Genomic DNA, 13,663 nt, shown 5'->3' on the forward strand with positions numbered 1-13,663 from the left:
TACTATGAGGTACCTGCATATCCATGTTTAGAGCAGTATTATTCATAATATGAAACCAACTTAGAAGCCCATCAACAGATGACCAGATAAAGAAACTGTGGTTTATATGAAATTGGGGTTTTATCCAGGCATTAAGAATGAACTTATGGGTCTTTCACCATTACAGGTCTGGTTTCTTTCTGTCAGGTAATGCGCTCGGAATTATTCTAATTGTTATGTAACCCAGGAGTCCGTTTTTTTCCCTGCCAGGCGATAGTCCACCGTGTGCATATAACGTGTTTTCATCCATTCACTGCCTTCAGAGCTATTTTTTTTTTAGACTGTGTAGATATTTTAGTTGTTTTTTATTGCTGAGACAAACGTCTGAGGGACACAATTCAGGGAATTGTGATTTAATTTAAGTAATGGTGAAAGACCCTACAGACCCCCTCCTCAAAACCCGCGGCTAGCATGCTCCCAGGGGAACATCCTGTTTGCTTTAAAATAAAATATTCTCCAGATCAGCAGCCAGCCTGCTCTCGTAAGAACATCCCATGTGCTTAAGGAAGCAGAATGTCTTTGAGATAGAAAGATTGCAAGGCAGGATGTCAATAAGATAGGTAAGATAGGACATCAACAAAGCAGGTTGACTGCAAAACAGGATATCTATAAGATAGGAACAGTCATGCCCCCCGCCTCATTCCGATAACCATGCTTTTGCTTCTGTAAACTTGCTTTTTGCTGACCCCTGCCGCATTCCGGATCAACCGATAACCACGCTTTTGCTTCTGTAAAACTTGCTTTTTGCTCTTCCCTATAAAAAGCCCGCCCTCCAGTTGGCAGGTGCGCAAGTCTTCCGAGAGATCTTGCTGCCCGCAGGTGCCTGTGTCTACTCAATAAACCTCTTGCGACTTGCAAAAAAAAAAAAAGAATGAACTTATGGCATCTGCAGCAAAATGCATACAAGTGGTGAGCATGCTAAGTGAAAAAAGCCAGGCTCAGAAAGTCAAGTCTTGCACGCGTGCTTCTCATTTCTCACACGCAGGAAAGTTGTTATTATATGTATAAATGAATTGAAAGTGGAGGGGGAGTATGATGGGAGGAAGGCCTCCAGAGGGAAGGGGAACAGGCGGTGTGTACTTGGAGGGGGGAAGTAAGTCAGACATTGCATGTTCAGTCTTAAAACAGGTGTGTATCTGTAAAGTGAAAACAGGAATCAGGCTAGAGCAGAAAGGGACCAACTGTAGAAAGAAGCGAAGATGGGTAATGGGGGCGTCTATGAGAATAGTACAATGATGTGGAAAATCATGACAAAAACAGTAATTTCATATATATATATATATATATAAAATAAAATCCTCTTAAAAAGTAGCACAATATTCAGAGTTCTCATAGAAACGAGAAAATAAATAATGGAGTCTAGTAGACAAAGGTTCTGGCCACGAGGAAAACACGCCTGCTCTTTACTAAGAATTCAGTTGCGGACTTTCCCAGGGGAGCCTTCCTCTGGAGCGCTGACACTTTCGACAGTTTTTATATTTCCAGCTGTTTTAAATGTATTTCACACACAACTTTCAGAAGTTCTGGAGATAATTATTTCCTCACAAGTTTTGAACATTATCACTCATTTGTTTCCATCTTATCTTTCTATAATTCCGTGTACTTTATTAGGCCTTTTCTGTTCTGTTCAGGACCACATAGAAGCTGCCTGCTCCGTATATATTATGTTACAGCACCCCCTATTGGCTGCATCTGCACATGACCCATGGCTATAAGGAATCTGCACTTTCCACAAGAGTTCTCAGGACAGATTCCCAAGGGGCTACTGAGTGAGTGTCCTAGGCAGGCAGACCCCTCCTCAGGGCTGTGACTGCATGTTCATACACCCATAAAATAAGCTCATGTGTGCATCCACTGCAGGTAGTCAGATCTTTCTCATTGATAAGCCCTCAGCTCCCTCTAGGTTCCTGCAGGCAACAATTCTCCAATAGTTAACATAATTTGTTAGTATAGCATATATATAACACAATGACTTCTTTATATCTATTTAGCATTGTAAAAACACCAATGGTTAACTAAATAAATAACAGATTTTCATGCCGTTGGCTTTTCTGATAGAATTCTGGTAAAATTTTCTGGTTTACATCTTAAACCACATCACCTGCTTTTATAGTTAGAAAACCTGCTGATATAGAATTCTCGATGTATTAGAGATTCATTGTATATTATAGATAACATGTTTATACAGTGAGTAAATACAAAGGCATCTCTAAATAAAAAATCACAAAACTGGTAATACCCTAATTTTATACTTCTTTTAGGTATCTTTCAAGAATGAGGAGGAAATACTGGCATTTTGGTAATTTGAATGCTGCTGTGAAAACTCATTGATGATACGCTTATACCACAAAAACTGCCAAAGGAATTTTTCCATATAGAAGGTAAAGAATCGTGCATTAAAGGGGACATCAAAAATAGTAAGTTTGCAACTAAATGTAAATTATTTGAAGAAAATAGACTTATTAAACTGTATGAGAATGTTACAAACAGAACAGGGAGACATAAATAGAATTACAAAAAAAACCAAGAGAATATTCAGTCATATATTTTAACTGAGCATGTTTTCAGGTAAGTTAAATTATAAAATTATAAACAAAATCAAGTATATACATGTTGCATGGCACGTACCAGAACAATAACGGGGTCATGTAGGGGCCCATCCGTGTGGAGAGTTTCAATGTCATCTTCAATGTTGTAATCCCACTCTACACCAAGATCTATGAAGGTCCGCGACTTGGCTTCCTCCCCTTTGCCATTTAAAATGTAGTGACCCGTGGCTTGGTTCTTAATAGCTAAACAAAAGAAAATGAGTGAGGGCACACATTTATCCTACGGCAGTGAGGATGAGCCACAGCAGATTTCCCCCATTTTTACTAAGAAAAACCAGTGACTCCTCTGCCTTATTAGTATCAAGCAGTCAAAATGAACGTTAGTTCTTAGAGTTTCCTTACTCCCTTCATTAAGCATGTAAACCATTGAGAAGCATTGCTACTGTGTTAAATAGATAAAAATGGCTAAAAGGGGAAAACATAATGTTTGCAAATATTCCCATTTGGAAACATTGTCAAAGAGATTAGCCCACTCATTCTATACATTTCCTTGGAAGCTGGGACTCTGGATATAATAGATACCTTGTCAACGCAAACTGTCTCAAGAATGGTAAAATACTGATAGCCACCCTAAAGAGCCGAACTGAGTTCCAGGCCAATAGTTTTTCTGCTGGCAGTAAAATTCCCAGACTACTCTGCAGTTGCTACTTCTAGAAAAGGATGTTTATTATTGATAGAGTTCTTAATTCATTACAGATCTGTTGTTACAGTGTGCAATACTTCTCTCATGGGAAAAATAATAGACTCCTTGTACCTTTTGGTTTTTTCTATCAGTAAGTGAGAGAAAACATTTCCTAATTCTCACATCACTGAAAAAAATTAGTTAAAACCATTTATTGCATATTTATTTCTCAAGCTTTTAAGATAACTATTCCAAGAATAATCTGAATTCTAGCATGAACAATAAGGAATTTAAAAACTAGGGGAAGAACTCTGAGCAAAGGCTTGTATGTTATGCCATCTGACAGGGAATGTAATTTAAGTAACTCTTGAACTACCACAACAAAAAAGACTTTTAAGATGTCACATGTGAATAAAAAACCATTTGCTACAAAATTTCCTGGAGTTGCGCAAACTTTCGGTGCAGAAACAGGCACAGAGCTCAAGCTCCAGCATGAGCTGTGCTTGGAAACTGCTTCCACGGGCATTCGGTATTATTTTTCCCATAAGAGAAAAATAACAGAAATCATAATCAACCACACAAATCATAATCAACCACACAAGTGCCGATCAAAAAGGGACAGTTTCCAGCTACTAGGGAAAATTAACATTGGAACAGCAAAATTCTCCTGTGGCAGATTTACAAAGAATTTGAAATTTATAAAAACTATTCAAAATCTATATAAAACTATCCATCAGTCATTTTCAACATATAAATGATAAATTTGTGGTTGGAGAGATGGACCAGTGGTTAAGACCTCTGGCTGCTCTTCCAGAGGTCCTGAATTTAATTCCCAGCAACCACATAGTGGCTCACAAACATCTATAATGAGAAAATGATAAATTTTTCTATTGCCTTCTCTTAATGGTACATGTTATTTTTTTATCACCCCCTAATTCAGAGAAAAGAATGATTAATAAATACAAACTTGTAAAAATTTTCTCAGGAGTTATGAACCAATCCCATTTCTACCAAAAACTGAAGTTTTAGTTTCAGATATTTGCTTTAATATAAAAATAGGAGAAATAATTAAACTTCATATACTATCCAACTAATGAATTTCTATATAATCCTCATTCTTGCATGTATAGAATGTAGAATGCACATACATGCATATGCATATCCCCATGTGGAGTGTCTTTGACATTTCATGTTTATATACATGGAAAAGCAGCGCTGGCAGACAAAAGCACTTACCAAGAACATGAGGAGAAGCCTCGTCTTCTTGGACTAACACATGTCTAGCCCCAGGGGGGATATCAAACATCTTAAGGTACCCTTTGAACGCGCGGTGAAAAGTGGAGGAAGCAGAGAAAAGAAAGGCGACACTATGGTTAGTCTGGCACTGCACCCTTCCGGCTCCCACGTGCAGAAGAGGGCATCCATAAACTACAGGGTGTGCATCTCAGAAACTATCGCTACAGCTCTGAAGCATCTTGCATGAGGAAAATTCACAGTTAGTGTTGACCTATGAGTTGCATCAACAGTTCAGGCAAACAGTTATGATTTCCTGAGTTGCCCTGTGTTACTCCAGTTTTTATAGCTGCCTTTTAAAGTAGTAGTTTTAATAAAAGTTGTTACATGGTAACCTTGAGATATCCCTTTAGCCTAAATATTGCTATGAAAACCTATGGCACTACAAATAGCTAAGCTTCCATGTATTGAAATGCTGTTAATATTTATAGTCCCACTTTAAAGAAATATTTATAGAGAAACTGAATGCAAGTGTGTATTATGTACTGCTCTACCCTCAATCTTCTAAGTCATGAATTATAAATTAGCCTTAGATAACTAATAATTACTAAAAAGTAAATTAATAGCCTAAAATTGACTATTGGAACTTTATATTCTTATAGGAAAAATTTTGATATAAGTTTAGGGCTTATGGTAATATTAAGTAGCACTTACAAACTGAGAGGCAGATATGTTATATCTCATGGCCAGTACCAGTAAATGAGTCATGTCCAGGTGAGGTGATACCTGTCTAGAACCTTGCATTTGTGAAGCTGAGGCAGGAGGATATTGAGTTTGAAATTAGCTGTATGGGAAGATGCTGTCTCAAATAAAAACAAATACAGGAAATTATGCAAGCTAAACTTTTAGTATGTTATGGAGCATCCAGTTCATGTAATCCAGGATTTGTGTCAAAAGAAATCCAGATAGAAATATATAATTACTGAAGTAATCAGGAAAAAATGTTATTTTATATGTATAGCTAATATTTATCTCTAAGAAGACGTACCCAGCTTTTACCTAATATTTATTAGGGTCCTAAGTACATGTAGTAGTCGTTTAGGGTCAGGGTTTTCAGCACCTGAACCTAAGGCTCCGCTCAACACAGGAGCTGGGCTGTTTGCCTGAGTAAGCAACAGTTAAAAGCAACATGCTTAAGATGCCCAGGAGTGCACATCAGTGTGAGGTCATTTATGAATGCCCGTCTTTCTGCAGCGCGCTACAACTTACCCAGTACATTTTTAGTTTCTCTTGTTTCAGCAAGAGAAATATTACGAGCTCCTTTGGGTAAAACGAACGCGCCTCTCGTCTTCCCTTAAATAGAATGTCGTTAATTAGTGGAGGTTTCACGTTTATCAGTCTTGCTGTTTCATTGACTACCCCATGAGCCATACAGATTTTATTGGGAAGTTATAAATATGTTCTGAAACTTTAAATTTTCAAGTAAAAAAATGCATTTTACAGTAGTTAGCCAATGCCGATAAACTGTTAATAGTCAATGAAAGGAAGACTGAGCATGAATGTAAAATGATGGAGGTGATTTGAAGTTGAATACTTGCAGATTTCATTTTCCAGAAACTCGAGCTCCTTATGGCATCTCTTGCTTAAGTGTTTGCCTGTTGGAAAAGGTTAATTAGTCTAGGGCATGACAACAAGGACATTCGCGAAAAGAACCGAGGCTGGATTATCTCTGACCACATTGACTGAGTGACCGAGGGGACCCTTCACCTGTGCTTTTGACTCTGACTCTTGTTTAGCCTAACTTTTTGAGGTGGTCTAAAAAAGTGTCATGTCCTTCTAGTGAACAAAATGCAGAAAGAACTGTCCCAGTACAAGAAAAGGTTTTCCTTACATTAATTCATCCTGAAAATAAAACCAATGATTCCACATCCCCAAACAGAAAAATAAATTTAACTTCAGGAATGCAAAGCACATTCAATACTCTCATAGCAGTGCAGAGAGAATTATATGTGAATCTAACCACAGTGTAACATTTGGACTTCAATTCCATTTACTTTGCTAAAATAATGCAAACAGCCAGCCAGAAGTAGCATTATTTGCTTTCAAATAATTATCATAGTATAAACCCCTATAATTCATCATGAAAGAATAGCAAAGACATTAAGGACTGGGGACCATATTTGAAAACTGGCACATCACAGAGCAAATCTGATTCTAGAATTCGCCAGGGTGTAATTTGTATAAAAATGGACAATGAAGGTTACTCCATTTGGACGAAGGCTAACAGAACCTTTTTATACATTCCTCTATTAGTTATATTCACTTAAACCAAATTCTTCTTTTGAAGATTTAGTTATTTTATGATTTTATATGTGTGAGTGTTTTGCCTCCATGTATGCCTGCTCACCACTTGCATGCCTACTGCTCACACAGGTGAGAAGCGGGCACTGGATCCCCGGGACTGGAGCTACAGAAGGCTGTGAGCCACCATGTGGGTGCTGGGAACAGAACCCGGGTCCTTTGGAAGAGCAGTCAGTGCTATTAACCTGTGTAGCAATGCTCAGCACCAAACCAAATTTCTCTGTGTCCTCTCTCAGCCCATCAGATATTATTCTGATCATGCCATAAGAGACTTAAGAGAATCTTCATGCCAATTTCATATTTACCTTTAGTTGCTAAATTTCCTGAAATATTTCCCCAATAAGTCCTCAAATATATGAATATTTGTTATACTGTATAAATGTTTGTATGCATTATATAGAAATTATATAATTTATGAAACTAAAATATTTTTACATATTACCTATTGCATGAGGATAGTTTTCTATTCCATGTTGTGGAGCTTTGGTATATGTTTACCTTGAGGTTAAGTGATATAATGAGCACCAAAGGTCACGCACAGGAGCAATCATACCTCAGACTTTTTGTTGTATCTCTATTTTTTCTTTGCATTTTTCCATACAATATCTCTATTTTGTTTAAAAAAATCTGTTAAAGATTATACTATATATGGATGCTATCTCCATAAATATACCAAGATAAAATTGCTCACTTTTCCAACAAAAATAAATAAAATGATACAACATTAAAAGTTATAGTTAAGGTTTTACAACATTTTACATTTCCAGATAATAAGTTATGTGCTACATATATTCAAAATTATCCATTAGTCTTATACACATTGGTTAGATTCAGATAACATACAGCACATGCTTTCCCCCTAAGCATGAAACTTTTATTCAAACATTAAATACAGTCTTCCTTCTCTTTTAATTTCTGTGATGCTCATTGAAAAAAAAAAAACCTGAAAGTCTAAAAGATGTCTCAAAATGTCAAATAGCACAAAAGTGTATTAATTCAGGAGAACACTCATCTTACCAAGTTTCCTGGGTGTTCTGGTAAATGTTCCCTTCACAGTTCGACAGTGGGAATTGTCCCCTCCACAGACCCCGCACTTATCCTCAACCTTGTTGGAACCGATTTCCTTATCGCAGCCCACTTTCTGGGGAGAAAAGATGTTAAACACAGTGAATTTCAATGTGCCATGTAGAAAGCAACATCCCACATGGTGATGCACATGTCCAGCAAGCTTGCGCCCGACTGCCACTGTAGTTATGATTGCACAGACCCCAGATTTTTGAAGAACTAGGGTGAAGTCAAATAACAAAATGAATCATAGTCTAGACAATAAGTTGATAAATATTTTTGTTCTTACAAAGCATTTTCCCAGCTTTATTTCCCCAACATTATTGTCCTCGTCATCAAGCAAAATCTATAAGCAAAGAAATGAGTTGACTCTGGGGAGAAAAATCTACAAATCAATAGCGTAATGCTTTCTCCATGTTCATAAAGGCATACGGTAATGTGGTGAGTTGTAAAACAGTGTTATCTTTTAAACATGAGTTAGGATGCAAAATAAAGCTCTTCAACATAGTAGACACTCTCACAGGACCTTGAAGGAACAGAGAAGGCATTTTTGAATTGGAACAAATTCAAGTAGTTATGAAATTTTACATTCATGAAAATTTAGAGATCAATATTTATACACAGGTGGAAGTCACTAGAAGGTGGGTGTTGCACGCTGCCAAGGACTGTGAAAGCTCTGTGAGGAACAAGTTGTGCAAGGCCCTGAAGGTTGGGTTGAGTTTACATTTCCACAGTCAATAGTTCAGCACTGTTAACTGTGAAAGCTGAAGCCTTTCTGTACTGGGCAGGACTTTCAGGTAAGTGTGGTACCTGCCATACCATTGGGCTTGCAAGTTGGATGTGAAAATGGGCAGGGAATGGACATACATTTAATACTAAATACTGTAGGAGTTAAAATAATGACAGTAACATTCCATTATTATCATTTATATCTATGCTCAAGCCGTTTATGTTGGAAAGTTAATCCCCAATTCAAAAGTGTTGAGATGTAGGGCCTAATAAAAGTCAGGTGTGGGCTTCCATCTGTTTCAGCTCAGCACTGGGAAGGCTGAAGCAGGAGGCTCACAGTAAGTTTGGAAGCAGCCTGGCCTATAGAGTGAGATGTTATCTCAAAACAGTAAGATGGAATAGACAAAAAGCTGCCATGATTAGGTGCTGAGGACTCTGCTTCTATGAACTAATTTTTTCAGGTCCTAGAAATGGGATAGCTATCAAGAGAGGGGGTGTCCTAAAAGTCCTACCCTGCCTCTGTTCAGTTTCCAGTGTCTCTCTCTTTCCCTCCTAACTTCTAGCATGGACGACACAACAGGAAGACAGGAAGAGGCCCAACAGATGCCATCATCACACCTTGGGCTTTCCAGCTCCAGAACCATAGACCAAAACACCTAACCTCATTTAGCAAGGGCTTTTTCTGGTTTTATGGTATTCTGCTAAGTGAAAAGGAAATGGATGATGTTAGGAACACTGGTCCAGTTAATATGAATAATTTACAGTAGCAGTTGAATATGAAAAACAATGAACTGCATTGTAAAAAGACTAAATGAGACAAGAAAACTTTTTTTTGTTGCCTACAACTTTGGCTCTGGCATAGCATTCAGTATGTACGTTTAGATAGTCATTTGGAAGATTTCTGTATTAATCATTTAAATAAACTTAGAATTAGATTTTTTTTATTCAAAATGGTATTCTAAACTAAAATGTAACATACATACATACATCCTACATAGAACTGTTTTATAATGGGGGGGATTCTTGCCTCCCTCAGACACCACAAGCTATCAAATAAAAAACACAGTGACAGGAAAGGGTTACCTCTTTTCGAGTTACTCTCCAAACATTACAGGCTGTTGCCATTTCTCTTAGTTATCCTTCAGAATTTGGTAGGAAGACCCTTTTGCTGAAGACACTGCATACGTACATCATAGAATACTGGGAAATCAAGCTGCTGCTGGCATGGAACCTCCATCCCTGTAAGCTAATTTTCACAGCTCTATGCTACTGGGAGAGAAAAGCATTCCACAATCTTAGCCAACAGTGGACTCTAATAATGACTTGCCCTGCAAGGTAGTCCCACTCACTAGTGCAATAGTGGCACTAATATATGGGAGTAACCAGCCACTTTCTGATTGTTTGTAAAGTCCACTCTATGAGATGGAGCTCATGTCTGGTATTACTTAATGCACCAAAAATCAACGGCTGGCTAGATCATAAGCCCTAGGGGAGAACCTAGCACTACTGTTTTGCTAAATGGACATAGTATTAAAACATCTCTAAAATTCTTGTCTTTATAACCAGAAGATTAGTGCAGCTCTCAGCCCTAATCAGGTAAGTTTTCTTTTGCAATAGGTGGCAATTAAAACAGAGACCCTACAATTGCTCAATATCCACAGAAAAAGAAGCTGTAGAATGCTCAGCTCAACATGGGACATTTATAGCACACCCTGCCCGACAACACTCAGCCATCATTGTGGAAGATGGCTGGAGATATTCTAAGAGCCAGAAGTAAGGATATCTGTCGTATAATATTACTTGGTAGACATGACAGTGCTGCTACACGCATGAACTCAAAGAGATGATGACTGCATGTACAAGACCCACAAAATATCAAGGCAACTAAAATTCCACATGGATGGGGTGGGGTTCATTAAGTTCCACCCCCCATTTCAGGAGCTATTAGCAATTGATGGCTGTTAGGGGAGGGAATGGGACTCCCTGAAGAGCTAGCTATCCACGAGGCATTAAAAGCACTGTAGCCATGAACACAGGCAGTACTAAGAGGATGTAGTCGGTTTGATTCTTTTTCTTTCTTTCTTTCTTTCTTTCTTTCTTTCTTTCTTTCTTTCTTTCTTTCTTCCTTCCTTCTTCTCTCTCTTTCCTTCCTTCATTTATTTTTTCTTTTCTTTCTTTTTTCCTTTTTTTTCTAAGACAGGGTTTCTTTGTGTAGCTCTGTTTGCTCTGGAACTCACTCTATAGACCAGGTTGGCCTCAAACTCACAGAGATCTGCCTACCTCTGTCTCCTGCGTGCTGGGATTAAAGATATGCAAACTACCTCCCATGTAGGGGGTTTGAGAAGGAAAAAACTGAACACATGAAGTTGAGAGGGAAATGTGGTGGGGATGATAGAGGAAAAACTGGAAAAAGGGGAAATAGGGGTGGATCTGATAAAATAATATATGCAGGTTGAAATTCTATGAAAACAAAGGTCTTTTATAAAAGGTAGGCTGACACTAGTAAAATACTAAAACCAATACAGTTCCTCTAGATTGGAAATTCAATCTAGAGGCATTAGTTACTTAGAAAACCTATCTAGCCATCTCAAATGTAATTAAAACTGTTCTTACATCTTGATTCATGCAGTGACCAGACTGATTTTAAGTAAGCACGATTTCTCTAATTATTCTGAATGCTTTAAAGACAGCCACTGCAATGTTACCATACAAATAAGAATGAATTGAGAGCTGGGTGGGGTGGTACATGCTTTGAATCCCAGCACTCGGACAGCAGAGATAGGCAGATCTCTCCGAGTCTGAAGCCAGCCTGCACAGTGAGTACCAGGCCAGCCAGTGCTACGCTGGGAGACAAACAAAGCTGTCGAAAACAGTTTCAGACATGCCTCTGAGTGATGGTAAAGGTAGAACTGCAGGGCACCGTGGGGATGCTAGGGAGGCAGCAGCCTGACTCACCACACACTCTCCGCGCACGCAGATGCTGTATGGATCTTTGTAGGAGCAGCGCGTTCCGTCGTGCACCAGCTGCTTCATGTAAGCAACATCCCCAGTCTCTTTGGATTGGCAGTAAAGGTGGCATCTTTTCTTGGCTGCATAAGAGGCAGGCTTAAATTAGTTATTCTCATAAAATAAAATGCTTGACCAGCATACTTATTAATATTAGCAGTTTATTTTTAAGATAAAACATGGCAATATGGATGCCTGAAAACCCAAATGAAGTACTGGATGAATAAAATGGGGAGTAGATGACACCACCATGCATGTTTGTTTACATGTGAATGATTAGCTATTTTATGTCTTCTAAACTGGGCTATTGTTGAGATAAGAGGTTCTGTTGAAATAGGGGTATCAGTCAAGTATAGACCGAGACTACCCGAGACAGGTTATGGTGGCAAGCCTTGATGTCACCTACATTTGCTTTTTAGTAAACTTTGATTCAAAGCCAGTTTCCCTTCAGTATCATTCTCAACACTGACTGCTTTAGTCTTTGGTCTCGCCCTACCACCCAGCTGATATCTGTGTCCTTCGTAGGATCGACTTAATTTGATAATCCAAGTGACTAACTTCACTAAAGTAAATTAGAAAATAATGCATCTATTCTAAAGTGTTCAACTTTGACCTATCCATGCTTACATTTCCTTTCTAACAGCACTCAGTAAAATTCAGTGGCATATATTCATTGATCAACCTAGCAGAAATAGGCTCAAACTGAAATCTCTGATACTATCAAACCCAGAATTTAATGGGAATACTTCAAACATTAGAAGAAAATTTCTAAGAGTATTTTTAATAACTAGTTTAGAAAAAGGCTACATAGTATATTTCTTTTAACAAATGACCATCTTGCTTTTGTTTTGTTTGGTTCTTTTTTTGTTTTCCTCTTGACTTAGCTGTAAATGAACTATTTTCCTCTTCTGTGGTTATTTCTTACTTGAAGAGTTCACCTGAATCATGTGATTCACTGTCATTTCCCATGGTGGTGGTGACAGGGCTGCTGGCCAGATACCACGTCTGCCACAATCCCCACCTCTCAGGAGAAAGAAACTCTTTAGCCTGACTCTTGGGAACCTGGAATGACTTGCCTCTGTAAGTACCCCTCTTCCTATGCTACCACCGTAGACTCCAGAGGACAAGGGCTTGGTGTCAGCAAAGCCGAAACACGAAGTGACCATCAGCACAGCAGGAAAAAAGTGTGGTGTCTACTTACACTCAGGATGTTCGTGCGGCAGCCAGTGGTGTTTGGTATTCTGGTATTCAAAGTGAGAGTTACGCTGTTGGCACTGCTGGGCCCTGAAGTCCTCAAAGTGCTTTTGGCATTCTTCTGTATTACAAAGCTGGTACTCAAAATTAACTCCAGGGCAATCCTGACCGCCATTGATGGGCCTAGAGAAAAGACAACATTTCAAAGGCTGGCTGGCTGTGGCCCAGCGGCTCGGGCTCACAGACGCAGTGCTTCTGGCAAAGAGCCAGCACGCCTGAGCTGCCAGCACAGGCTGAATGCTTGTTTCCAGTGTCTAGTGTCTCCGAACACACACTGCTCTCTCCACCGAGGGTTGAAGACCCCCAAACACAACCTCACTCAAATGGTATGTTTCATTCATGCCGAAAATATACAAAGATGGAAAGTAGACACATAACCCGAGAAAATGATATTTTCTATCTTGTATAAACTATGCAGGTGCAGCTCAAAGGTTGAGCATATAGTCCTGTGTCTCTACTTCCTCTTATGTCAAAAGCAAAACGGAATGGTTTTCCAAGCAAGGAAGTGGTAAGGATGCAATGGGATGGCGTATTTAAAGCTCTTAGGATAGTCTGTGGCTTGTGGTGAACCTGTAACTCTTACTATCATGCTTTTGAGTGTATTGTTATTTCTGATACAGCATCCTTTCTTCTTGTGAAGGCAGTGTGCAGCCACCGGTAGTCTTTATTAAAGGCCTGCTCAGAGCTATCCCTCTCCCAGAGCAGAGAAGGGGCTGCTCATGGGTTAAGCCCCCACTGGACAAGT

At 38.8% G+C, this 13,663-nt stretch overlaps 1 protein-coding gene across 2 annotated transcripts in view; it reads right to left on the minus strand.

The window, feature by feature from the left end:
* Positions 1-13,663, minus strand: part of Adamts3 (ADAM metallopeptidase with thrombospondin type 1 motif 3) — a 204,922-nt gene that overhangs the window by 16,269 nt on the left and 174,990 nt on the right. Inside the window, exons 13-17 of one of the 2 annotated variants that reach the window (XM_005359465.3) lie at positions 12,866-13,041; positions 11,614-11,747; positions 7,882-8,005; positions 5,773-5,856; positions 2,668-2,831 (exon numbers count right to left, since the gene is read on the minus strand). In XM_005359465.3, coding sequence (XP_005359522.1) covers positions 2,668-2,831; positions 5,773-5,856; positions 7,882-8,005; positions 11,614-11,747; positions 12,866-13,041 — 682 coding nt within the window. Of the gene's footprint in view, positions 1-2,667; positions 2,832-4,506; positions 4,588-5,772; positions 5,857-7,881; positions 8,006-11,613; positions 11,748-12,865; positions 13,042-13,663 lie in introns of both variants that reach the window. The other variant, XM_005359466.3, reaches the window with a different exon arrangement.

The sequence above is a fragment of the Microtus ochrogaster genome, linkage group LG1 (genome assembly GCF_000317375.1).
Source record: "Microtus ochrogaster isolate Prairie Vole_2 linkage group LG1, MicOch1.0, whole genome shotgun sequence".
Lineage (NCBI taxonomy): Eukaryota > Metazoa > Chordata > Mammalia > Rodentia > Cricetidae > Microtus > Microtus ochrogaster.